Source organism: Pseudomassariella vexata (genome assembly GCF_002105095.1).
Source record: "Pseudomassariella vexata strain CBS 129021 chromosome Unknown BCR38scaffold_5, whole genome shotgun sequence".
Lineage (NCBI taxonomy): Eukaryota > Fungi > Ascomycota > Sordariomycetes > Amphisphaeriales > Pseudomassariaceae > Pseudomassariella > Pseudomassariella vexata.
In genome coordinates, this window is record NW_024467960.1 from 234,248 (window position 1) to 257,994 (window position 23,747).

At 51.7% G+C, this 23,747-nt stretch overlaps 8 protein-coding genes and 1 non-coding gene across 9 annotated transcripts; 2 read left to right on the forward strand and 7 right to left on the reverse strand.

Moving 5' to 3' along the window:
• Positions 1–582: 582 nt before the first annotated feature.
• On the reverse strand, positions 583–2,766 carry BCR38DRAFT_340359 (uncharacterized protein; the record flags this gene model as incomplete). Its single annotated transcript, XM_040855782.1, has 2 exons — positions 583–1,344; positions 1,381–2,766. 2 exons carry the CDS (start codon positions 2,764–2,766, stop codon positions 583–585), a joined length of 2,148 nt encoding a protein of 715 aa, XP_040716784.1.
• Positions 2,767–3,130: 364 nt separating this feature from the next.
• BCR38DRAFT_511355 (uncharacterized protein) lies at positions 3,131–4,014 on the reverse strand. Its single transcript, XM_040865033.1, has one exon. It carries the CDS (start codon positions 3,993–3,995, stop codon positions 3,462–3,464), a length of 534 nt encoding a protein of 177 aa, XP_040716785.1. The 5' UTR covers positions 3,996–4,014; the 3' UTR covers positions 3,131–3,461.
• Positions 4,015–5,871: 1,857 nt separating this feature from the next.
• Positions 5,872–6,708, reverse strand: BCR38DRAFT_166937 (uncharacterized protein). Its single transcript, XM_040853818.1, has 2 exons — positions 6,609–6,708; positions 5,872–6,554 (listed from the first exon to the last, which is right to left on the reverse strand). Exon 2 carries the CDS (start codon positions 6,536–6,538, stop codon positions 6,026–6,028), a length of 513 nt encoding a protein of 170 aa, XP_040716786.1. The 5' UTR covers positions 6,539–6,554; positions 6,609–6,708; the 3' UTR covers positions 5,872–6,025.
• BCR38DRAFT_327713 (TAP domain-containing protein) lies at positions 6,618–8,672 on the reverse strand (the record flags this gene model as incomplete). Its single annotated transcript, XM_040854830.1, has 2 exons — positions 6,618–8,027; positions 8,217–8,672. Coding segments are annotated over 2 exons (1,866 nt in total), but the record flags the coding sequence as incomplete, so codon positions are not given.
• Positions 8,673–9,456: 784 nt separating this feature from the next.
• On the forward strand, positions 9,457–13,112 carry BCR38DRAFT_388888 (uncharacterized protein). The gene is made up of 2 exons (XM_040857537.1): positions 9,457–9,698; positions 9,835–13,112. Exons 1-2 carry the CDS (start codon positions 9,519–9,521, stop codon positions 13,039–13,041), a joined length of 3,387 nt encoding a protein of 1,128 aa, XP_040716788.1. The 5' UTR covers positions 9,457–9,518; the 3' UTR covers positions 13,042–13,112.
• Positions 13,113–15,182: 2,070 nt separating this feature from the next.
• Positions 15,183–15,680, reverse strand: BCR38DRAFT_483503 (uncharacterized protein; the record flags this gene model as incomplete). The annotated part of the gene is made up of 1 exon (XM_040863635.1): positions 15,183–15,680. One exon carries the CDS (start codon positions 15,678–15,680, stop codon positions 15,183–15,185), a length of 498 nt encoding a protein of 165 aa, XP_040716789.1.
• Positions 15,681–17,307: 1,627 nt separating this feature from the next.
• Positions 17,308–19,264, reverse strand: BCR38DRAFT_464903 (uncharacterized protein). The gene is made up of 2 exons (XM_040862683.1): positions 18,961–19,264; positions 17,308–18,906 (listed from the first exon to the last, which is right to left on the reverse strand). Exons 1-2 carry the CDS (start codon positions 19,046–19,048, stop codon positions 17,699–17,701), a joined length of 1,296 nt encoding a protein of 431 aa, XP_040716790.1. The 5' UTR covers positions 19,049–19,264; the 3' UTR covers positions 17,308–17,698.
• Positions 19,265–20,553: 1,289 nt separating this feature from the next.
• BCR38DRAFT_t146 lies at positions 20,554–20,658 on the forward strand. Its single transcript has one exon. It is a non-coding gene; the product is annotated as a tRNA-Met (tRNA).
• Positions 20,659–21,781: 1,123 nt separating this feature from the next.
• On the reverse strand, positions 21,782–23,354 carry BCR38DRAFT_456524 (uncharacterized protein; the record flags this gene model as incomplete). Its single annotated transcript, XM_040861923.1, has 3 exons — positions 21,782–22,130; positions 22,183–22,793; positions 22,866–23,354. The coding sequence occupies 3 exons, from the start codon at positions 23,352–23,354 to the stop codon at positions 21,782–21,784; spliced, it is 1,449 nt and encodes a 482-aa protein (XP_040716791.1).
• Between the last annotated feature and the right edge of the window lie 393 nt (positions 23,355–23,747).

Sequence of the window (23,747 nt, forward strand, 5' to 3'; positions counted from 1 at the left end):
TATAAAAAGGAGAAGATATGCAGCCCGTGCTCGAGGCGCGCCCGTCCAGTGGTGTCTAGACATACAATGTACAAGAAAGCGAATGATGATGCCCTTCAAGGTATTATGTTCAATCAGAAAAAAAAGTTGAAAATCAAAAGGGTTTGGGCCGGCTGAATGCGAGAGAGTGAGTGAATGTGAATGTGGGCGTAAGTGAATTACACGCGGTCATGTTGACGGGCGGCAGATGTCTCTCGAGCCATAACTGCAAACCCCAGGCAGGCCGTGCTTCCTCAAGAACGGTAGATAGTAGTAGTGGCAGTAGTAGTAGTAGTAGTAGTAGTAGCAGCAGTAGTAGTAGTAGTAGTAGCAGTAGTAGGAGTAGTAGTAGTAGTAGGTGTGTGTACAACGAGGCAAAGGGAAGTATTTCAAGCGACTGCAACTTTTGGGATCCGCCCATTTCCTCCCGCCGGCCAAGGTAAATGCGTCTAGATGTAACCGTAAACATGGGTGGGTATAAGCGATGGACATGAAAAGATGCAGGTGGTCTCGTCAAGAATTCATAAGCGTATGCGATACAGCAGACGTTAAGGGAAAGTCTGCTCAGCCGAACTGGCGATTCTGTTCGCCAAGGTTCAACCAGCTCATGTCGGACGAAACCGAGGCCTTCGCCAGTGGTGGCTGGCGAGAGATGCCATTCGGGGGCCTACTCGTTCCTGGAGCGCCTAGAGCAGTAGGGTATGCGCTATATATGCTACTCGGTGCCCGATTTGAGCCCCACGGCTCTTTGGCGATGGTGGGGTCCCAAGTTTCGTGGACACTGGGGGGAATGCCACTTGAGTAGCCCGACGATGATACAGATGATATTGGTCGCTCGATCTGGCCCGACATGCCCTCTTTAAGGTTGTCCGTGTAGTGAGACACGGTGGGGCTGCCCGAATTGACGCGGTTGAATTCAGGTCTCCCCTCCAATGGAGGTACGGGGAATGCCAGGTCGAGTTGCAAAGGAGGTACGGTTGCCGAATCTTGAGTCATACGGTGAGGGTCGCTGTAGTGCGACGACTGTTCCGACACGCCTGTTTCCCTCCTGCTACCACTACCAGCACCAGCACTGCCGAATCCGAGCATGTTCAAAGTGCTTCCGCCAGACCAATAGCGATTCCAGCCCGAGCTCCTCCTTTCCCCGTCGCGGTTTAGGACTGGCCCATTCCTCGGTTTGACCGGGTTCGCGTCGGCCGCAAAGGCGACAGCCTTTTCATCTTCTGGGGTGTAGTCCGGCTCGGTGGCGGGAAGCTGTTGCGGTCGTCCAATACTGCTCTTGAATGCCTTGTTCGACATGCTGCTTCCCGAACTACGCTTCGTCTCCTTGCTGGTCTTGCGCTGTAATGCAGGCTGTACTACAGGCTTGTTGTGCACCTTGCCCATTAAGATGGCCACGGATGAGAAGGACCCTGCCGAGTCCTGTGGGGCGTGACCCCGGAATTGAGGTCCAGTGGCTTGTGCCATATCCCTTACAAAGCCTTTCTCATTCGGAATGCCGCTGTCTCTTCTGCTGTGACCTGCCTCGACAAAAGACTGTCGTTGGCGCTTTCGCTTGATGAGGAACAGCAGTCCGATGAGAAGGATGGCGACTCCAAAGATAATACCGAGGGCGATGCCCAGAATAGTGGTCGGCGGCAACCCACTCGAGGTGCTTGTAGCTGCTGCGGCGACCGTTGTGGGGCTTTCCGTAGCACTTTCCGTAGCACTTGCAGTTGATGTTAACGACGCAGTGGCGGTGGATGTTGGCGATGATGTCGGCAACGACTGGATGCTCACTTGCTTGCTTCCTAACAGGGCCGTGGCGTTGTTCCAACGGTTCTGTTTCCCGTCGAAGAGGCACAAGACGTCGTCGTCATTGCCCCCTGACATGACCACGAGACCAGCCGAGTCGACCGCCAACGAATACTGGCTTCTCGTATCTTTTGGCGCCAAGGTCGAGTTGTATTGTGGCCAGTTGTTCGCGTCCAGGTCTCTCTTACTGACCGGGGCGGCGCCCACGATGGCGGCTCCGCTACCGTCCTTGAGAACCGTCCGGTTGACCGTATTTGGCGATACACTAAGGTCAAATGTGTATAGATGTTTGCTGCCATCGTCTCCAGTCATCATGACTGCCTTCACTTCTGTCGTGTTCTTGGTTATCGGATCCGCCAGAGTGCAGCCAGAATCAGTCCATCCCGTCCCAGACTCGAACAGCATGACCTTGCTGTTGGTCGCATCACCTCCGAGCATAACGGCCTGTGTATCGGACCAAGGCAGGAGAATAGGCGCAATGGCAGGCGGTGCTGACGATTGATAAGCCAAGACGGTATACGGCTCCTTTGCCCCGACGGTGAAGGTTTGCGAAGAAATATGCTGTTCACCGTCTTGGGACCCGGCGTATATCAGAATCGTATCCGAGTTGTTGAGGTATGTCGCGCTATGCCAGACGCGGCTCTGAGTCACTGCAACCTGCGGTTCGATAGACTGCCACTTTCCCGTCGCGTACGTGAACTTTTGGAGGCCTTTGTACTCGGAGTCGGACGAGGTTCCACCAACCACATACAGTCCTGCTTCCGAGGTATTCGTCGGCGTCGACCCTACGCATACCCCCCCTTCAACGCTGTGTCCGTTGGCGAGCGTTTCCCATTCTGCACCTTCCTCCAGTGCCAACGATTGAAAAGCCGATTGCGAGTACTCGTAGAGCGTGTTGTTGTAAATTACTGAGCAGGCCCCAGTGAGGGAGACTTCCGGTTGAGGGAGCGTCATGATGAGCCTCGGAACCAAACGAAGGCTACAGTAGTTCGATAATAACAGCGCCCGAGGAAAGAGCCTCAACGATGTCGCTTGTCGATCACAGCGACATTGTTAACCACATAGAAAATTGAGCTACTTGTCGATTTGGTCGAGCAACCGTTGCGGTCAACGTGTCCAAGCCGAAGCGCAGCAAGCTTGCCTATTATGTCCCTATTGGGTTGAGACGAGCGAGAGCAGACGGTGACTTGACAAGCTGCCTCTTCCTTGCCAACGTGAAATAAAGTTGCAGGACACCCAGCCTATCGGTTTTTTCTGCGTCGAGTCGGACTGAAACGAGATATCGTCGAGAGTTGATTCCTCGGTGCGTCAAGCAGAGATGACTTATCAGACGAATGTCGATAGGTTAGAGATTCCTGCAATGCGATGTGACGAGCACCGTTCTGGCGATGGTTTTTGCCGTGATTGCTGCCGGGGACCAGAGGCGCAAAATCTTCAGAAGTTTTGGGCCCAGCCCCGATTGGACTGGATGGAAGATCTACAGAACAAAGTTTCTGAGGCGTGGTGTTTCCGTGTTGAGCTCAATGCCAGGCCCGAGAACGTCGACGTTGATAACAGTCGAGCCCTTTTCCTTCTCCTGAAGGGCTTCGTGTCGCAGGTTTGGGGGAAAAGCGGAGGTGGGAGTTCGGATGCAGGTCTGGTTGCTTTGCCTAAAGAGTCGGCCGCCTCCGCGCTGCGTATGCCCCTGATGGGTGTCTTAATGCGCCCGCAATAAGTAGTAGGTGTGACACAGTGATCACGATCAAGTCAATACATTGAAGACAGACACAGCCTGCAAAAGAGAGAATCCTCGTCGTCGAAACGGCCCGCGATGACAATACAAGAGCACCCTCGTTGGTGACTACAATAGGCAGGAAAGGCACAAGCAGCAAGGACGCTGAGAGAAAGGCGAGCAATGTCTCGGTCAAGAGAAACAGATTGAATGAATGGACCGTCGGCGGGCGAGGACAAGCACCCGTGCTCCCAATATCCACAACTGTGGAAAGAGACGAGGATATGCTGGGATCACGACTAGGGTCCCTAGATCCGTACCTGGGAAGCACTGGGGCTTGGACGAATGAAAACAACGGAGCACGTCCAGGGACGGCGCAGACGAAATACATAGTAGGATAATGTATCATCGGACCCATCAGTACGCGCAGCAGGGTGAGACACACTAGCCCTATTGAAGTAGCGGAGTACATGCAGCTACCCTGTGGCTTGGGTAACTGAGCGGCGTGCCTCGAGGTCGCATCAAAAGGCAGAAAGGGTTAGCAGAAGGGGGCCAGCGAGATGGTGGATGAGCTTGTGTGAGCTTCTTGCTTGCTTGCTTACTTGCTGCAGAGATACGTCAACCGTGACAATGAAGGCTCGCTCCCACTCCAACAAATGACATTTCCATGAACGCGCAGTGTGGGTGGTGTAATAATTCGCTTAATCCACGCGGTCGGGCTGTGCTGCGGTGAAGGTTCGGGAACCTAAGATGGCATCTTTGGCGTAGGACAGTATTATACGGGCAACACGCCACTGATTTTGGAGCGAACGGGCGCATCAGTTTGGCCAGAGAGCGACTCGGACGATATCACAGTGCTGGGTCGACCAATCTCTGGTGTGGTCTGTGGGCCCCGCTTCTTCGCAGCCGTTTCTGGGGGCCCACTGGCGTGCTCACGCGGCCACTAGGCAGTATCGGGCAGGGACGCCTCTGAGCATTCCACAAGTCTTCAAGCCCGTAAATTCGAAACCGCAAAAGCCCCTGAGTAGCACCTGGAATACGACATGGAGCTGGGGTCACCACTGTCAATGCCTCGGGCGATCATTTATCATATTGCCCAAACGGGGACAATGCCGTGGATCGAGCACAGAAACCGGCAGCTTCGTTATTGGCAGACGGGCAGTGCTGGCCGGCAAGCAGGTGAACGCCGATGGATGGAGTCATGGCGTGTATGAAGAAATGGTAGGATTGATGAACATCCCATACGGATAGTGCTTGGCTTGGATCTCGCTGACTATTGAACCGCATACGGCCCCAGAGTTGCACTCGTTGCAATTGTGGTCCTGCAATGGTAAAGATAGCATCGAGGCTTGCCGGATGAACCCACCATCATATCTTGGCGGCAAGGAGCGCTTTCGCCAGAAGCTGGCGTCTAAGTGTCAAAAAAAAAAAAGGATCTTAAGAATTTCTCCAACCAAAGCGACAGAGCGTAGCCAAGCGAAGGCCACGATGTTCCGGTCTGCCCTTGCCGAGAAGCATGGACCTCCCTCGGCCACGCAATCAAAGCAGAAGAAGCATCCAGTCAGGCCAGTGTCGTGGCGGGCGTCCAGGTGGAAGCGTCTTGTCTGGCGGCGCGCAAACATCGTGCTAGGAAGCACCGCCCCCCTTGGATCAACACGTTGGATGGTGCTTCGTCATTCCACGAGGTTTTGATGTGGTGGAATGTCGCAGTTCTATTTTTACCGTCGATATTATCGGCATCAAAAACCCCTTGGCAAGCATTTCCCGCGCTTCTCGAAGACCAGAGATACAGACCGACTCAATTTATCCTGGGGTAAAATAAGGTGTGTGTCAGTTGTGTCGTCATGTCTCTCGAGCGGCGCTACCGAATCTGCATTTCTGCATCGCTGCCGAGGCCGAAGACGATGGAAGAAAATGCAAGATGAAGGAAGAAGGGTAAAGCCGCCAGCAGTTCTGCGGCCAACTTGCCAGCCGCAAGAAATCTGGCAGTCAATTGGTCCATTCGTAGATTTGAGTGCCGTTGCTGACCCTTGATGATCGCGCCTGGCGTTCGTCCCAACAGTGAGCGACTGGTGCGAATCGATTGTCGCCGGCTCGCTCGCAGTCTCACCTACGCTTTTGGGTGCTAGTTTGTGTGATGTAGAAAGACCACGCGCATCCAACCGTTGCCCAGGAGAGCTTGGCAGCTTCCCCATTGGCTACTATTCGGTATTATACATGTTTAGAGGAGGCGGTTGCATGGCCCGTTGCGGATTAAGCTTGTATATTGGGTTGGGTTTGCTGCATTTGGCATCGTTTACTGTTTAGGGCTTTGACCTCCACTTGCAGCGACAACTCCATGAGAAGAAACAGCCAGAACGCTGCTCATCTCAATTTCACGCCCGAGCTACTTTTCCGTGAGCAAATGCACAGAGCGTTGCAGTTGTTGGCGTCCGTGCCTATGAAAGTCAAGTCATTTCCCGATCTCCATATTTGTTGGCGGCAATTTTTGGGAGCCATTTGTTATCTACTGGGCTCGACCTTGTCTGTGACCAACCACCTCTCAACATCAACAGTAGGTGCCCAAATGTAAGGCACTGGTAACCATCGGAGGGCTGTTACATTCCAAATCGAGGCAGTTCGAATACGCTGGGTATGCAAGAAAAATGCATGGTACTTTATGTGATTGTTCGCTGTGAGCCTATCCCTGTAGAGGCAACGGCGGTCGGACCGGGCCCCAACCACTGGCTTGCAAAGCATCTCTCTTGAGTGAGACGCCATCCTCGTTCCCTTTTCTTGATTCCGCCCTTGAGATATGCTTAGGTTCTTAAGTAGTATATAATGCAAACTACCCTGAGCCAAATTCGGAAATTTCGGTGTGGATTTCTCTGATTCGGTGTTGTAGGTTATCGCCACTACAGTTTTCACGAACTCCCCCGCAATGCAAATGTATGCTCCGTATCCATTACTCGAGACAATCAAGTACGGATCTAGGTGCTTCTCTCCCTTCCTAAGGTCCGACCAAAGCGAACGCATCTGGTGGCAGTTCTCCCTAAGGATCTATCAGTAATCCGTAATTGGGGGAATTGGAGAGGTTGTTTCTTACCCTTTTCGCGTTGAACGTGACCATGGCTTGATCAAAATTCCAGTTGGCTGCCTCGAGGCAGAACTTGGAATACTCGGGCGTCATGCCACTCTGCTGGCACAGTTCAAGCACCATCTGCTGCTTCTGGGCATCTTCCGACGAAGCCGACGCTGCAACCGGCGTGACAGGGGGGAGCGGGTTATAGGCCTTCAAGGACAGCATATCGCTGACGACGCGAATGGGATGTCTACCAGGAGCCCCAGGGCCGAGTAGAAATGTGCGGGAGAAAGTTCGCTTCGCCGTTTTCTTAGTGTCCGGGTCTTGGTCCTCAAATTCCCCGTGGAGTGTCATGATCATGCCGTCAACCCCAGCGGCATTCTGGCCAGATGGATCGATAAATCCGCCAACTGGGTGGCAATCTATGGTATACTTGTCGAATTGGGTAGTGAGATCTGGATGCCTAGTAGGTGGTAAGTTCTGCCAAGCGCTCTGGATGAGACTCGTACCGACAAAGAGGCGTTGCTGTCTCCCATGCTGGGTAGTGATCTTGGTGTGGTTACGGGAGAGCTTGATGTAAGACGTCCAAGGAGAGAGCGGCACATCGGGTGCGTATGGGGCACGAGTATTGACGGTGAGAGAGAAAGTGCTTTTGTCGTCATAATACTTGGCTACCAAATTTTGCCGATCGACATCATACATTTGCATGAACTCTGTGATGAAAGTTTCACCCACGCGGTTGATGTCGCGGAAGTCGGGTCCAATGTTTGGGATCGGAGTGGGCTTAGACACACTGTCTGCCGCAGCAACCTCTTCGGCGGTGCGTACCTGACTGCCGCTAAGATTCTGGAGCTTGGGAAACCACGCTTTCAACTCGTTCTGGTAAAGTGGTTCGTGCTGTTCGATGGGATTGCCATTGAGAAGGAGTGTTTCCATGTTGCGGAGGCGGCGGCTCCATTTCCGCAAGGACTTCAGCTCCTTGAACTGATTGTAGCTGAGGTCCAGGTTGGTGAGATCCGGAAACGTGTCGGTCAAGGACGATATTTGAGTCACATCGTCGATGTTGTTGCCTGCCAGACTGACACTGACAATGGCCTCGCGCTTTGCCTGGGCAGTCTTGAACTTTTCGTCGCAGATGGCCATCAAGGCTCGGAACACCTTTAATGGGTTGCTCTCATTGAAGACTCCCATCTCGTTCAGTCGTGCATCTTGGCCCAGATTGGCGAGATTCAACAGCTTCGTGCCTTGATCGTATCGCAGGCTGAGAACGTTGGTCAACAGCTCCTTAACCTCTTGTGTGCCTGCCGAAGTCGCGGGAGCTTCTTCAGTGGCGTCAGAAATGGCCAGCTTGGTTGCAGCAAACTCGAAGCCATTGATCTTCAAAATTTCCTCTCCGTCGTCTTTACTTGTTGTGATGTAGACAGAGTCACCCTTCAATTGTGACTGCTAGATGTTAGCAAGGCGTTGAAACCTTGACAATCTAGGATTCCGGGATAGGTATACGTGGCTCGGTCGTCCTTGTTTTTCTCCTCGTTTTGCGAGTTAAACGGCATTGTAACGAATGTGGAGATTTGGCGTTGCTTCGTAACCTCCCAGACACCCCAGACCCTCAGATCGGATACAAACACATACCTTCTTGATCCTAACGGTGCGGCTGAGCTTTCCAACGGTTGCTGCCTTGCGCTCAAGGAACGTCAAGAGAGCCTTGAGACCGCCGTCAGAATTAGTAACGGCCCTGCTGGTCTTGAGTCCGTCGACCTTAAGTGTCATCGTATCGGCAGCATTTATCGGGCGAGAAGCGCGACCAGCTCTTGATGATGTATCAATTCCGCTGGAAATACGAGAAGCCAGACTACCAGTGCCACTGCTGATAACTCTTGCGACCGCTTGTTGTGCTCTTGTCGTCGGCTTGGGCGGGCGGCATGACGTCGTGGTGGACCGTGTAGATCTCCGGCCAGGCTCAGTTGGCGCGGGACTGTCTTTCGTGCCACGGGCAGCACCATTCACAACGGGTGCGTCCATGTCGAGGTCGCCATCTCTATCGATCCTGGTGGCACCGCCACCGCGACGTTTGCTGATGCCTCCGCGACTGATCGGCTTTCCACCGGTGTTGGAACCGCGCTTGGGCGGGTTTCCGCTTCGTGGGCCACGGGGAGCCATCGGGAATGCAAATTAAGGTTGTTGGGGTAAGAGTGTCGAGTTGGCAGTAGAATGCGAGGTGGGGGATGTCGCAAGCCTTGCAGTCACGCGATGCGATCGCCCACGTATTTCCAAGGAGTCAAATCGCTCCTTGTCGGAGACAACCGCACTTTGACGCGTGTTGCGACGTACTGAGCTGATTGATCTTAAGTACAACCGTAAAGCGCGTCGGGCGTGATTTCGGAGACGGTTGGGAGCGTTCAGATAAATTTAGCTGGATGCGTCGCAGAGAGGTTCCTGCATGTAAAGACGGATGGGGATGTAATAATGCGGAGAGTGTGTATTAGGAGGAGGAACACCGGCTACAGTTTTTCCGCGGGCGAGGCATGAAAAGAGAAGGGCAGTGAGTCGGTCAGTGGGAGACGGTGATGGTTGCAGAATGAGTGGACGGTGGTGAAACTGCAAAGTGACGTCGGAACAAAGGCTGGAGATCAACGACCGGTTGCGAAAACCCTGCCCAGACTGAGACCAAGCAGATATGGGGCTGCCCCACCATTTAGTGGCACCAGCCATAAGCTGGTCCAAACACATGTAGATGGCAGGCATCAATTTTCCCGAAGTAGTTTAGTGTCAAAGTAGGTAGCATCACCTGATCTGGCGATGAGAGCTGGGAAAGCAGAGACCCTGGTAGTCGCGTTGAGGGCAGCACTAGTCGCGTCTCACCATTCGTCAACATCTCCCTAGGTTGCCAGTTTTGATGCCAAGTCCAACGCAGCCCAACAATGAAACTCAACCATGGATTCGGATGAATTTGATGAATTCGACGATGATATCGCCTACGAGGACCTGATCCTTGCCGTTAGTCAGGCGCCTGGTCGAAGTGAGCTTTCAAAGCCCCATACAGGACCCTTCCAACCACCTGTATCATGGCCCTCTGTGGCAGCAGCTCAAGATGGCTTCACTTCACGCCAGATGGTATGTAAATAAACGAAGACTTGTCGCGATTTCCAAAACTCTCATCAACGAGTCTTAATCATTTCATCAATACCCGTCAATGACTACTATTGCCTCTTGGCTGGCATATGCATCATATATACTAACGTGTCATCAGTCAAATGAGAGCTCAGCGAATACTCAAGCAGCTCAATTCATCGACCTAGACGACTTTCCCTCAGATGCATTCTCAAGCTCTCCCATCGGCAATGTGACTCCTCGAGATGCTCGTCCGGGACCACAAGTGGCGGGCCCTGTGCAAAACTACAGGCAGACTACTCTCTTCGGCACACCCATACAGGGTAATGGGGACTCTGGATCGAGCCAACGGCTCAATAGCAACAGAGTTTTCCGTGCTGACATGCCACCCGAAGCTCCCACACACCATGAAATCGATCTTCAGGCCATGAAAACCTGGGTTTATCCCACAAATCTTGGCCCTATCCGAGACTATCAGTACAGCATTGTCAAGAACGGTCTTTTCCACAATACCCTTGTTGCTCTTCCGACTGGGCTGGGGAAGACTTTTATCGCGGCCACCGTTATGCTGAACTTCTTCCGCTGGACCAAGACAGCCAAAATCATCTTCGTGGCACCGACCAAGCCTCTTGTTTCTCAGCAAGTTGATGCCTGCTTCAAAATCGTGGGAATCCCCAGGTCGCAAACTACTCTGCTGACGGGCGAGGTTCCGCCTGCTCTACGGGCTGAAGAATGGGCCACCAAACGAGTCTTCTTCATGACCCCTCAAACACTGGAGAACGATCTTTCACGCGGCATCGCAGACCCGAAATCAATATGTCTGCTTGTGGTTGACGAAGCTCACAGAGCTACTGGGAATTATGCATACGTCAAAGTGGTGAATTTCATCCGGCGGTTCTCAAAAAGTTTTCGCATCCTCGCACTGACTGCTACCCCGGGTTCCAAAGTGGAAGCTGTTCAAGAAGTAATCGACAGTCTGGGAATTTCCCATGTGGAGATCCGTACGGAGGAATCACTTGACCTCAGGCCATATGTTCACCGAAGAGATGAAAATATCATTGCTCTCGATCCCTCGGAGGAGATGAATCGGGTTAAGGACCTGTTTTCAAAAGCCTTGAAACCCCTTGTGGATAAACTGAGTCAGCAAAACATCTACTACGGTCGCGACCCTATGTCTCTTACAACCTACGGCTTAATGCAGGCCAGGAAGGACTGGTTAAGCCACGGGGGACAACATGTCAATCAAGGCGTCAAATTTATGATGGTGGCCATTTTCACCATCCTACAAAGTCTGGCTCATTCCATAAAGTTGCTGAACTTCCATGGCATCAAGCCATTCTATGACAATATGATTCAGTTCAGGGACGAAACCGAGGGGAAGGGCGAGAAGGGGTCCAAGAATAAGCGCCAGGTTATTGAGTCACCTGAATTCCAGAAGATGATGAGCACCTTAAGAAATTGGGTGAGCAAGGATAGTTTCGTTGGCCACCCAAAGCTGATAAGTTTGTGTGATACTGTTCTGAACCACTTCATGGATGCGGATGAAGGTCGAGAAGGCATTCGGTCTTCTAATACGAGAATCATCGTCTTCAGTGAGTACCGAGACAGTGCAGAAGAAATCGTGCGAGTACTCAACCGCCACAAACCCATGATTCAGGCTGCGGTGTTTGTTGGACAAGCAGATACGAAGAACTCCGAGGGCATGAAGCAATCGGAACAAATCGACCGAATCAAGAAGTTCAAGGACGGAACGTTCAATGTGTTGGTCGCCACTTCGATTGGTGAAGAAGGTCTAGACATAGGTCAGGTTGATCTCATCATATGTTACGATGCTTCTGCCTCGCCCATCAGGATGCTGCAACGAATGGGACGAACGGGAAGGAAAAGAGCTGGCCGGGTCGTTCTCCTGCTCATGCGTGGCAAAGAGGAGGATAACTACGCAAAATCTAAGGATGGCTACGAGAAGATGCAGCTCATGATTTGTGAGGGGAGTCGCTTCGCCTTCCGCCATGACCTGTCTACACGATTCGTCCCACGGGACATTAAACCCGAAGTCGACAAACAACTTATAGAGATTCCCATTGAGAATACACAGAACGACTCGCTCCCAGAGCCGAGAAAGGGCAGAGCTAGAAAGAAGATGCCCCGGAAAAAATTCAATATGCCCGACGGTGTCGATACTGGCTTTATCAGTGTGGCATCAATGCTCGGGAAACGGCCCAGCAAGCCAGCCAAACCCAAACAGTCTGTCGAGGAGATGGATGTAACTGACATCCCTGAACTCACAAAAGTGCTACTAAACGACGAACAAACCAACGAATTGCGTCGCATCTATCAAAATTTGCCCTTCTACCAGGACAAGCCGGAAGTAATCGAGACAGTAGATATGACGGCCAACCCTCTTGCGCAAAGAGTGCTCCGTAAATCTGCGCACTTAGAACACGGTGAGCATACCAAGCGTTGGGTAAAGCTCTTCCGAACTTTGGGCAAATCCCAATCGAACCTCGATCAATACAGCAAGCCATATGGAGAAACGGACCAGAGCCAATACGACAAGCTCCCGCTTCCAAATGATGTATCTGATTCGGAACTGGAATCACCACCACCGCCGCCGCCCCGGAAGAAAATCAGGGCATCTTTGTTTCCCGACAATGACGAGTTAGAAGGTATCATCATTGACACGAGCCAAGCCAAAAGCTGCAAACAAAGGCCGCAACCAGCCCCTAAACCTAGGAAGGGACCTCAACAAAGAAAGCAGGTTCAACCCCCCTTCTCAGATACCCTCTTAGAGGCGGAAGACGAAAATGCAACCGAATATGATTCGCCGAGACCCCGGCAACGTCAAAAGGCGCCGCCAAAGAAATTATCAGCGAAAACAACAAAAGGCAAAGGCAGCCGAGCATTAAGCAAACGACAGGCGCACGCATACGACGAGAGTGCGGACGAAGGAGACGACTGCAGGCGCACAAGCGACCTTGAACTGTCGGTTGATTCAGATGATGGTTCAGATCTCGTTGACTTCGTGGTAGATGATGACATGGCTACCTCTAGCATGCAGCCCACGTCGAGCTTGCGGCAGCGCTCCACATCCCCTACATCACTTTCAGCGTCATCTGTGCTCCCTGCACGGCGCAAACCCTTTTACGAGCCCATAGTGCTGTCGGCCACTCAGGAGAGTGATGATATGCCGTCGATGAGTCAGCTCGCTGGCAAGAAAAGGCCGCAGGCAAGGGATAAGACGACAGCCGGAGAATCAGAAGATTCTGATGATGAAGTTGTGCAGAGGGCGGGACGTCAGACGAAGAGACGGCTTGTTCTCAACGAAGATGACGAAAGTGATGAATGAAGCCACGCATAGCCCTGATATTTATAACTCTGCTGTAGTATAAACAGGATTTGTATAGACAGGATTAAAATACATGTAAACCATTGTCACCCAATCACTAGAAACTGACTCGCTCTCTCGCACAATTCTTTGCGTACCTGAGTGAAATTAATCAGGATTGTGGATGATCGTCTCGGGCCAGTGTCTACAAGTCCAGCCCGGATAACTATTACAGCAGCCATAATGCAATATAGTAAACTTGCGGTCAGAGTGAGCACAGGCAGCGAGCTGGTTCATGATGCTCGAAGCGCCTAGGGACGCCGCCGATAAGGCGCAGACACCCGCCAGAGTGCATCGGTATGACATGGTCCAGCATGGGAGCTTGTGAGATCCTGGCGTGTGCGATAGGTCCTGATTCGGCTTATAAGGCTTGAGCCCTGCGGCTGGAGCGACGCTACAAGGACCCATTGACATCCGGCTATGGTTTTTTCTCCGATTCTCCTGTCTCCAGCTACGTCACCTTCATGCTGCTCTATTCAGTACCCGCGAATCCAGGTCGTGCTGATCAACAGACGAACTCGTGGTGTGGCGTCCAAGAGTGTGCCCGATTATCAGCAGCGCGAGGTATTCAATAACCTGATGTCCGACTGTGTGAGGGCTTCGCACTATCAGACCATCTTTATTCTCGCGAACCCTGGTACGTCTCGGGGTATGCCTGGATAATTATACTATCTCGTTCTGGCTCTAGAATACTATCAGTGGACGCCCCTTTCTTATTCAACCCTACATGCTCTGCTCAACAAGGCCCTCTTTACATTGTTTTTGGGGGCTTAACACATTATCACTTCCTAGTTCTTTTTTTATTTAAAGTTGTCTTTTCAGATATATGAGGTAGAAGTAATGGGGCGGCGTCATACGTGGTACGGCGTCATACGTGGTATCTTAAAAAGGCTACGAGGAGATCGTCCAGCTACTTCTAGAAAGTTGTAGACGTTCACGTATAAGGCAGAGAATATGATGACATAACAGGGGAGATAGTCTAAAGGTCACGAGAAGGGCTTCTAGTGGCTCCTCGAGAAGATATGTGGATAGAAAGACGTTGCTTTGATTAACTTCTCAATATCGTACTTAAGTAGTTAAACTAATTGTCAAGGAGGGAGCTAGCTCGATAAGAAATATCATTCACGAAGCTTGGAAAATTTCGAATATGTTAGCCGATACATATTATCATAGTTGTATTTTCCCAGTTCTTTTGCAACTAAAGTCTGTTCAGTATCTTTATGGTAATTGACGGTTTGACGCGTTAGGTTTTCTAAGGATTCCCGGGAACAAGTAGAGATATTAGTAGGATATAAGAGGTAATATGTAGTAGAGCGGAAACCTAAGTCTGGACTCAAGAGCTCTACTATCTTCTACTTAACATATCTTAGGCGTAGCTATCTACGTCTCGACCGGCTCGCCTAAATGCCTTATGCTTTTCCTCGTTCAGGTGGATCACTCTATTATGCACATTGAAAGTACACTATGAGTTGACTACTAGCACGGTACTGCACTTACAGACCGGAATGTCGACGCATAGGCTGCAAATTCGAATGTAGTTACTCGTCTTCTTCAAATGTGTAACCCCTTTCGATGTCAGTTGATGACGTGCTGCTTTCGTGTTGCGTGCCCGACTCGGATGTTAGGTGTGGTAGACGGAAGAGAAATAGGGGGGCTATATTACTTCCTGGCCGATCCTAAAAATGCGACAAAATGCCTGCGCCTCCACCGACTTCGTCCATGGCTGCTTAATCATGATGGAAAGGTTCGCCTGTATCATGTTAAGGCCTCTTCACTAATACGAGCTGTCGAGATCACTTTCCGCGGGTCTATATCGTCCTCACCCTTGTAAATCATCTCGTCTATGCGTCGACAGAACGGCTTACACAGCGTGCCACGCTTTCCGAGAAATTTCACCGCCTGGCTCACTCATGGGAATTTCTAGCGGGACGATAGGCCGAGCAGTTGGGCGGTATAACGCATCATAGTGAATATAAGCATCTTCTTTAGAAAGGAAGCTGCTTCCTCTGGCAACTTCGCGTGCCGCTCAGTATCCTGCAACATTTTCACAATCTTCGCACTGTTCTTTCGAGTATTATCGAGATACGGCCAGACGTCACATGTCATCTGTCTTGCAATTCAGGTTGTACTTGCAATCTGAACCGCGAAACCGTTGAGGCATGGCCCTTTTTACCAATGGCGCAAGGCCGGTAACGTGCGCATAAGCCCAGATTGTAAAAGCCCTCGTTGCTGCCGATGTCCCCAGAAACGCCACTGATAGCATCTCCCATATTCGGCCGTTCCCCACGCCTGTCGGCTTGCTGGTTTTCCCAGCGTCCAACAAGCCCTTTAAGACATACACTCAAATCCGCCTTGGACTTACGCATGAGTTCCCCAATCGCTTTAACATGGACCTTAGGGAATTGGAGAAAGTCCTCATACTGTATGTTAACGTCTGGCAATTTGACGATGTTGTGTTTGAAGAAATGGTCGCTGCCTTGTCGTTGGATGATGTAATCTTTCAGAATCTTGTTCCCGTAGTCCTTACATTCCCTGAAGGTCTTCTTGTAGTTCTCGCGTGCGTCCTTATCGTCAGAAGTCCAGTCGATTTGGTGCTTCATAAGCCACTAGAACTTATGGTGGCCTCTCCAGTCTGGCCGTGGCATTCGTGTACGAAGAAGCCAGGACTAATGGGAATTGGTACATGTTTGGCGTGGTCCTCGCCTCGCATAAGTAGTTCCAACGTTGAGTCCTCCCTGATGCTTTTCAACGCCAAAGATGTCGACAATACCACGATGATATTGTTATCGTTGCGCCGACGTCGTCTGTTGCCCTCAAGTCTCACAGTCGGCGGGTCCACAACACAATTCCAAGTCCCTTGCTCAGCTGCGATGCTCGAATCCTCGTCGATCAAACCGGTCGGCCGTCTGAATTCAACGCGTGGGTGTCTGGCTTATGCTGTCTTCTTAATTTGTTCTGATTTAGAATGGAGCGATAAGATCCGCAGCTTGCGATGACTTCCAGGCAGACACACGTCTTCGATCTAGTTGGCGAGCTTCTCCAGCCACTGTTCGCGAAGACCAGAGGGAACGATCACGATACCTGGACGGTCCGGCAACGATTCGAAATCCAAGAGCTTGAGCGTAGGCAGTCTCTAGACATACGGACACGCGATGCCTAGCCTGCATATGCCCGAGGGGAATTCTGCGTCTGGCGCTTGAGGGTTCTCTGGTGTAGAACCTGATAGATGAAGACCGTTTCCTTCCCGCCTGTCTGTCGTAACGTGCCCTGCTACAACATGTATGACGACCCGGAGAGTCATAGGCGCAGAGTTTGATGCGTCTTTCCTAACCCCATATCGTCCGATAATAAGGCAAAGGCCGTCTCCTTTAAGAGCTTCGCCAACGTGATCCAGTATATGCAACTAAGCTGATGAGGCTTGGCCCGGACCTTTACACCTGGCAGCTTATGACAATGAGCCGGGTTCGACCTGTCCGTGTTTTCCAACCTGATGCCGAAGAACCTGCAAGTACCCTGCTCCCAAATAATAACGTCAATAGAATCATCCTTGTTAAACGGTGTGTCTCAATCTTCATGCATGGTGCGCACGGGTGAGCTTCGGGGACTGGCTCCTGAGGGGAACCAAAGTGAGCAAGAATCGCCGTCAAAGTATCAGAAGGTGAATAACATCTTACCTCACAGCGAACACTGGTCCAGCCATCTTGTCCATGTTCACAGCAAGCCTGATCAACATCTTCGTTTTCACTCCACATACGAAGTAGTCTGGAAAGTGAGAAGCCAATCTTTGACGTGGATGAATGACGCCAGTGGACTGACAGGTCTCAATTCTCGAAACTGGCCTTCAGTAGACATGCGGGTGACATAATTGCATAATCAAGATGAGGAAGGCAAATCACCAACTGCTAACCCTTGACTTAGAAATGCCCTCAGACGTCATATAACAGCATGCCCCTTTGTCACGACCCCGTCACTGAGAGAGATTGCAGAAAAGCAGAACCAGGCGGTTATTCCGCGACGACAATCATGGCTGACCAGGAGCAAAATGCGACATTAAGGGTAACCTAGGACCTCTTCACCTATGATCTACTTGCCAAAGTCTTGAAACGGAAGGTTTCTGTGTCCGTGTACAGTCTGAGGACCTTGTAGAGCAGCATCCCTAAAGCCAAATTTGGACCACTAAGCTAAAATGGTATTTCCTTACCATCACTTCGAGTCTTCTCATCTTTAGGGCGCTTAACTGACTCATTATTTAATAGCTACAGCTACACGCTAGCCAACGCCAGCCAGCTAACCTAAAGTATCCGTGGAACTAATCTTCAACAGAATCATCGTATTCATCCAGTTCACTAAGGTCTTCGAAATCCTCCAATCCTCAATCCTCGCACGCCCATCCTCGCTCTGTAAAAATTAAAAAAAGCAGCCAAACGGCTGTTGCAAACCCTGTAACTCCCAAACATGATATGGGCGAATGCACATGCTGTTGTTCGTGACCCGCGACCATCTCTTGGCGTCTTATGCGATGATGATCCTCTTTCCTGCGATGCCTTTCGAGGTATTAAACTCGAAATCTAGCAAGCGTAAACATCTCGAACACCAAGTTGCTCAACCTATCACCACACTACGCAGCGATACTCTTCCCCATGCCGCTGCCCCAGCGGAATCTTCTTAGAGTACCCCCACCACTCCTGATAGCCTCCCTGCCACAGCTGCCACCCTCAGTAGCAAGTGAGCTTGCATTCCCGGATCCCAGGCTAGCCAGAGCATCCTGTCGCCCAACCTCGCGCCCAATGACATAGCCGGCTCCGAATCCGACGACACTCACGAGCACCACAACCCCGGCGCTCACAACCCAGGTGAGTAACGTGGGACTTATCAAAGCGTCATCTGAGCCTGCCGTCTTCTTTTTCTTGGTTGCGCGTGGTGACTTTCCAGTTGGAGTGGGAGTAGCCGCGCGCTTTGTCTTGTGGCCGCCAGCAACAGCCTCGCGCGAGGTTGCAGTCGTCGATGGGGCGTCGGCTCTCAAAACTCTACCTTGCGCTGTCGGGCGTGAGGTCGGATCCATCAACTCACTCTCTGGGACGAGTCGCAAGTTCATCGGCTGACCGCCACTGGGACCTGTACGCTCTCCCAGCTCCTTCTCGCCATCCTTGCGTGCCCGTGCCGCTGCAGCACAGCTCAGAAGGGTTGTGAGGCTGGCACGCAGGGCTTCATCGTTGTCGGCCTGGTAGTTTGGGGAGACCAAATTAGGAGCACGCCGATCGATACGTGTGCTACTGCGCTGGCGAAAAGAAGGCCTTGGATGATGTTGAGGGATGCTGGAACTAGTGGAGTGACGATGCTGGAGATGCGAGGGCGGGTGCGAGAAAGCATTTGGCTGGGGACGGAACGAGTCGGATGGGCCGCGTGCACCGAGGGCAGTCGCGTTCTCGTCATCGTCTTCTTCCTCGTCACTTGTATCATTATCGGCTGGGTAGACGTTGCGCAGAGGGGTGGGAATTGGGCTCGGCACTGAAGTAATGTTTTCGGTGGACGAGGTCAGAAGGTGATCGGAATCAGTCTCGCTTTCTTCGTATTCCTCCTGGCTTCCGGTTAGAGTTCGCCCGGTTTGATTTGACGTGTTGGCGTTCTGCTGTAGGTGGTTGTTGGCGTTCTGCTGTAGGTGGTTGTTGGCGTTCTGCTGTAGGTGGTTGTACGACTGTGGGTGTAAGCGTCGTCTGCGGGCAGCGTAAGCAGACGAGCCGACTCGCAGACCAGTCGTGACGATTTCGTCACCAACGGACGATACGGACGACGATGATGGATGGGACGAAACCTCGACCCAAGATTCTACTGCTGCTGTGAGCTGACCGTCATTATCCCCTACAGTGTAGGCCGACTGACCATCATTGCGGTGCCGTTGCTGGGGCATGGCGCCCGATGTCGCAGACGAGGTTGCGCGAGTAGCGCGCTGCGAAAGATGGTTGTACATTTCGGTCGAAGGCGCTATATTCGAGGAGCGCGATACAAAAGAAAGTGAAATAGAGGAATAGAAAAAGGGGAAGGCTTCGTGGATAAAGATAAAGATATTGCGATTGTTGGCGCAGAATGGGAAGCCGGCGGTGGTAAGCTAGGCTCACCGACAGCGGCTGCGACACCCCACGGCGATCTGACCAGGATCCGCTGATCCACAGAGCGAGAGGCGGGGGGGGGGGGGGGAAGGGGGGGGTTCCGCTAGGTACCTGTCCGTCGTGATGAATGCAGTAGCCGTACGAATTAGAGTCGATGTTTCGTTGGTGTTCAAACTCAAACTAATTACCTGTCGAACTCGAGAAAGTGAACGTTCGATCGTTGTAATAATCCAGAGGACTTTGCAAGGACGCAGGGACTGGGCACAATAGACGGCCAGTTTCCCAACAGAGTAATTGCAAGATCGGGTCACTGGCTAGAGCTGATTGCGCGTGGGTGGAGGGGTCCGGCGCCTGGCTTTGTTTGTCTTTGTTCTTGTTCTATCGTTGCATTACTGGTCGTGATTGAAGGGCAGAGCTGATGCTAAGGGCGAAGATCGAACACCCCCACCTTCCTTGATTCGGCCCGGGAATGGTAGAACTACGTCGTTTTGCGTGCGCAAGCAAGCGACTTTGGCGACGCAGAGTGGTTCGACGGTTCAACGTTCGACTCCTATGACGATATGCAACCGGCGTTTATGGCTGCCAGGGATTATGTTTTAGGATGTAGCTTGCGTCGCGCTGATAACGGCTTCGTGGGGTTGTAAGTGACTTGAAACTATCTCTCAAGGGCCTATATGTGCCATCGTGTCGAAGTCAAAAGGTTGAAAAGGTTTGGCTTATTGCAGCGCTGGAATTATCATTTGCTTCCACCACAGATGTCAAGCAACTTCAGCTTCACCTTTTTACTACCTATTACATTACCCGCGTGAACTCTTCTGGCACACACGTATCTGAATGGGTGTGGGACCGTATGAGATGACCTGTTCTGTCCCGATTGTCTCACCTACCAAGTGATACCGATGTGCTCGTGCGCCCCAGCCACTTGAGACGGGTGATGGATACCCCAGCTCGAACAACTTCACCCTAGTCTGCTTCCGATATACGCGGATATTGCTTGCTAGTGGAGCTGAACAGCCGATGATCTGATGCCATGCTGACGGGCATATTGATCTGATCAGTCCACGGAACTTCCTTCCATGGTATTTCGATCTTGATTATAACCCGTTGGCTATAACAACGAGACTTGAAAATACCTCTGTACTTCGTGCTTAGCTTGTTACACTCTGGGTACACGTTTAGCTTGGCTCCAGCGCACGGCCTATCGGCCTCAGCTCTCGCCGCTCCTACTTAGGTTCCTTCCCGGCTCGTACTATTGGCTATGTGACTACTAAAATTGCAATTGACATGCATGATAAACGGGCCCCAAAGTGGTCTCCCACATGGCCCAAGGTAATTAGTAATAAATTCAATTTTATCATCGACATCGGTCTTGGTGGCTCAGTTGGTTAGAGCGTTGGTCTCATATGTCTATGACTCGGTCCTCCAGGTTCGAGATATCCAAAGGTCGTGAGTTCGAGTCTCTCCCAGGACAATCCGGTTTTTTTGTTGAATTTCTGCTCATTTCCCTCATTTCCGGCATCCAACTTTTTCCTGGTTGCGAACTTCTACTGCCTCGTGGAAATGCACAATGACCATAACGAAAGAGCTTTTTGTTGAATCAGACGGCTTGAGTGTTCCCTCGTAAGTCGCATTCTCTTGCACCTATTATTTTATGGGGTATTCTGCCCATCATATCCATACACCGCAACTCTTAGTCTCAAATATCATAACACTCTCAACCAGCACCATACTTCAGTATCTGTACACATGTAAATGAAATAGCGCCAGTTAGCGCCGGGGTCATCAGGTCTACCCAATTTATTCTTAAGGGGCACATCGTTGCTTCAACCATGCGGCAGGAACTCTGGAAGTATTGAGTCGCACATATCACCTCCAGTGTTGAACTCGCGCAATATCGTAGCATTGACATAGTGGCGTAGTCTGACAAACATGAGAACCTTTCAGAAGGTGGATGATGGATGATAGACGAATTTGCAATTATGATGACTAGTGATGCAACTACTGCGATCACCTTGATCCAAATCAAGGCGAAAAATGCATCACGAAGCTTGGTATATCTATGGGACTGCAGAATAACACAGGGTGTGGTATGACACTCACCGAGATCAGTATTATAGTTACCTCCGACCCTCAACTTGTGTGCGTGTTCGCGTAAAGGAAGCCCAACCGCTTCTCGTCATGGTGAAAACATCGAAATCAGCAAGTTTTAGGGAGCCCTCAGACGCCGTCATAAGCCCTCGTAGTATTGAAGCTTGGTCCACTCCAAAGCGCTCTCCGAGAGCGTCAGGAACTTCGTTCCAACATCATCAACAATTAGGAAGCCAACAAAGCCCTTAGAAAATGCCGACAATGTATCTCAAGAAAGAAAGCATGAGGACCATCAAGTCCGACCTAGAATGCCTTCGCTTTCAGTCATCAGCCCTCAGATCCCAGAAGGTTGCCCTCCGATCAAGCCCACAGGTATCGAAGCTTCCGTAAAGAAGCATATCCCTCAAAGCCCACGACTCCCGAAGGAGTGAAAGTCTTAGAAGCCGACAACCCACTTAGCCAACCATGTGTGTGTCAATGAGCCCTCAGAACCCTCCAGTGCGGCTTTAAAAGGTGGTCTTCTTGCCTTGGAATCCTCCGCCACCTCGCGAGAATCCACCGCGACCACCGCCACGACCACCACGGCCACCAAAGTCACCACGGCCTCCACCACGTCCACCGAAACCGCCACGGCCTCCACCACGGCCACCACCGCGACCCCCACCGAAGCCACCACCACCACGGCCACCGCGACCACCCTCACCGGGTTGTCTTTGAGCGGCATAGTCAAGGCGGATGGCACGCGCACCACGGCCCTCGCCAATGTAACTACCGTTCAGGTTGGTGAATGCAGTCTTGGCATCCTCAACGCTGTTGAAGGTCACGTAGCCAAAACCCTTGCGGTTACCCGACTCCCTAATCTGATGTTAATGCGTGGCCATAATGAAAGCAGGGGCAGGAGACATACTGGTCAGTGGGCAATCGAAGACTCTTGACTTCGGCTGCCTCATTGAAGAATGCGGAGATGACATCCTCATCAGCTTCGAATGGAAGGTTGCCAACGAAGAGAGTATCACTCTCAGGGCTGACGCTGTCACCATGTTGCTTGGCACGGTCGTTGGCGCGGGCATTAGGGGTGGCATCATCGGCAGGACGCGCAGTGGAAGGATCAAGTCTCAATCCACGGCCTTCGAGCTCGTAACCTTGCATTTTGTCCAATGCGGCCTGGCAAGCCTCAGCGGAAGAGAAGTCAACATATCCGAAACCGCGGGACCGTTGCATGGCCTTGTCAGTGACGACCCGGGCGCTGACAAGGTCAGCGCACTCAGAGAAAGCCTCGTGAAGAGACTCATCGGTGACACCCCAGCCAAGGTTTCCAACAAACAGGGTTGTAGGAGCATCTGAGTTAGCCTCGGCCTTGGCCTTCTTCACTGGTGCGGCGACCTCCTCCTCAGCCTTGCGCTTCTTGGAAGGTTCAGACTTCTTCTCCTCTGCCTCAGACTTGTCCGAGTCATCGCTGTCGTCGCTGTCCGCGTCGGAGTCATCGGAATCCTCAGAGTCTTCCGAATCGTCAGTAGACTAGTGAAGCCAGGGTCAGTACATGTCTTGTCTAGGGTGAGATGAATGAGACAGAATGTCAGGATAACGTACCTCCTTGGCGGCAACCTTCTTACCGGCGGCGGCAGCAGGCTTGGCCTTCTTGGTGGCGTCTTCATCCTCGTCGCTGTCGCTACTGTCATCGCTGCCCTCCTCCTCGGCATCCGAGGAGTCGGAAGAGTCTGAAGACTCGGTAGCAACGGCAGCCTTGGCCTTAGCCTTGCCATTGGTGGCGGCAGCGATCTTGCCGTTGGCCTTAGGTGCGGGCTTCTCGGACTCAGAGTCGGAGTCGGCGTCAGAGTCTGAAGACTCAGCATCGTCGGAGTCATCCTCGCTGTCGTCGCTGTCAGACTCGGAAGACGACTCGACCTTCTTCTTGTTCTTCTTGTCCTTGCTGGATGCCTTGGATGCAACATCCTTAGCAAGCTTCTTAGACTTGACGACAGGGGTGCTGGATGCCTTGGAAACACCGGCGCTCTTGACGGATGTGAGAGGGTCAGCGACCTTTGCGGCCTTAGTGCCGGATGACTTGGATTTACCCATGTTGACTTCGTTTAAGATGTGATTTTGGGAATTGGGATGAAAGCTGGGAAGTTGCAGAATGAAAGTCAGTTCCTAGGAGAAAATTGTGCAGGGAGCTGCTATTTAACGTGGCGGGCAGAAAAAAAATGGTTGGCGCTTGCAGAAAATTTCAATGGAGCAGGACCCTGAATCTGCTAGCAAGGCAAGTGGGCAAGTGGGCTATCCAGTGTGGGCGGTGAATGCTCGGTTTTTTTTCAGTAGCGCCCCTCTGGAAGCACGGATTAGCGATAAGGTTATCGTAACTGAGAACAAACCTGATAGACTCGCTTTTAGGATATGAGTATAACGGGTCGAAATAATGCATTGATGTCAAATCCACGTGACGTAGACTTCAGGGCGTTCCGAGCTCAAGCC

What these genes read in the sequence shown, in the direction of transcription:
- BCR38DRAFT_464903 (XM_040862683.1), bottom strand. Translation starts at nt 19,048, where the DNA reads ATGTACAACCATCTTTCGCAGCGCGCTACTCGCGCAACCTCGTCTGCG. An exon ending in GCAACGGCACCGCAATGATG is followed by an intron (nt 18,907 to 18,960) that starts GTCAGTCGGCCT and finishes CAGCAGCAGTAG; the next exon opens with AATCTTGGGTCGAGGTTTCG.
- BCR38DRAFT_388888 (XM_040857537.1), top strand. Translation starts at nt 9,519, where the DNA reads ATGGATTCGGATGAATTTGATGAATTCGACGATGATATCGCCTACGAG. An exon ending in GCTTCACTTCACGCCAGATG is followed by an intron (nt 9,699 to 9,834) that starts GTATGTAAATAA and finishes ACGTGTCATCAG; the next exon opens with TCAAATGAGAGCTCAGCGAA.
- BCR38DRAFT_166937 (XM_040853818.1), bottom strand. Translation starts at nt 6,538, where the DNA reads ATGCGTTCGCTTTGGTCGGACCTTAGGAAGGGAGAGAAGCACCTAGAT.
- BCR38DRAFT_511355 (XM_040865033.1), bottom strand. Translation starts at nt 3,995, where the DNA reads ATGTACTCCGCTACTTCAATAGGGCTAGTGTGTCTCACCCTGCTGCGC.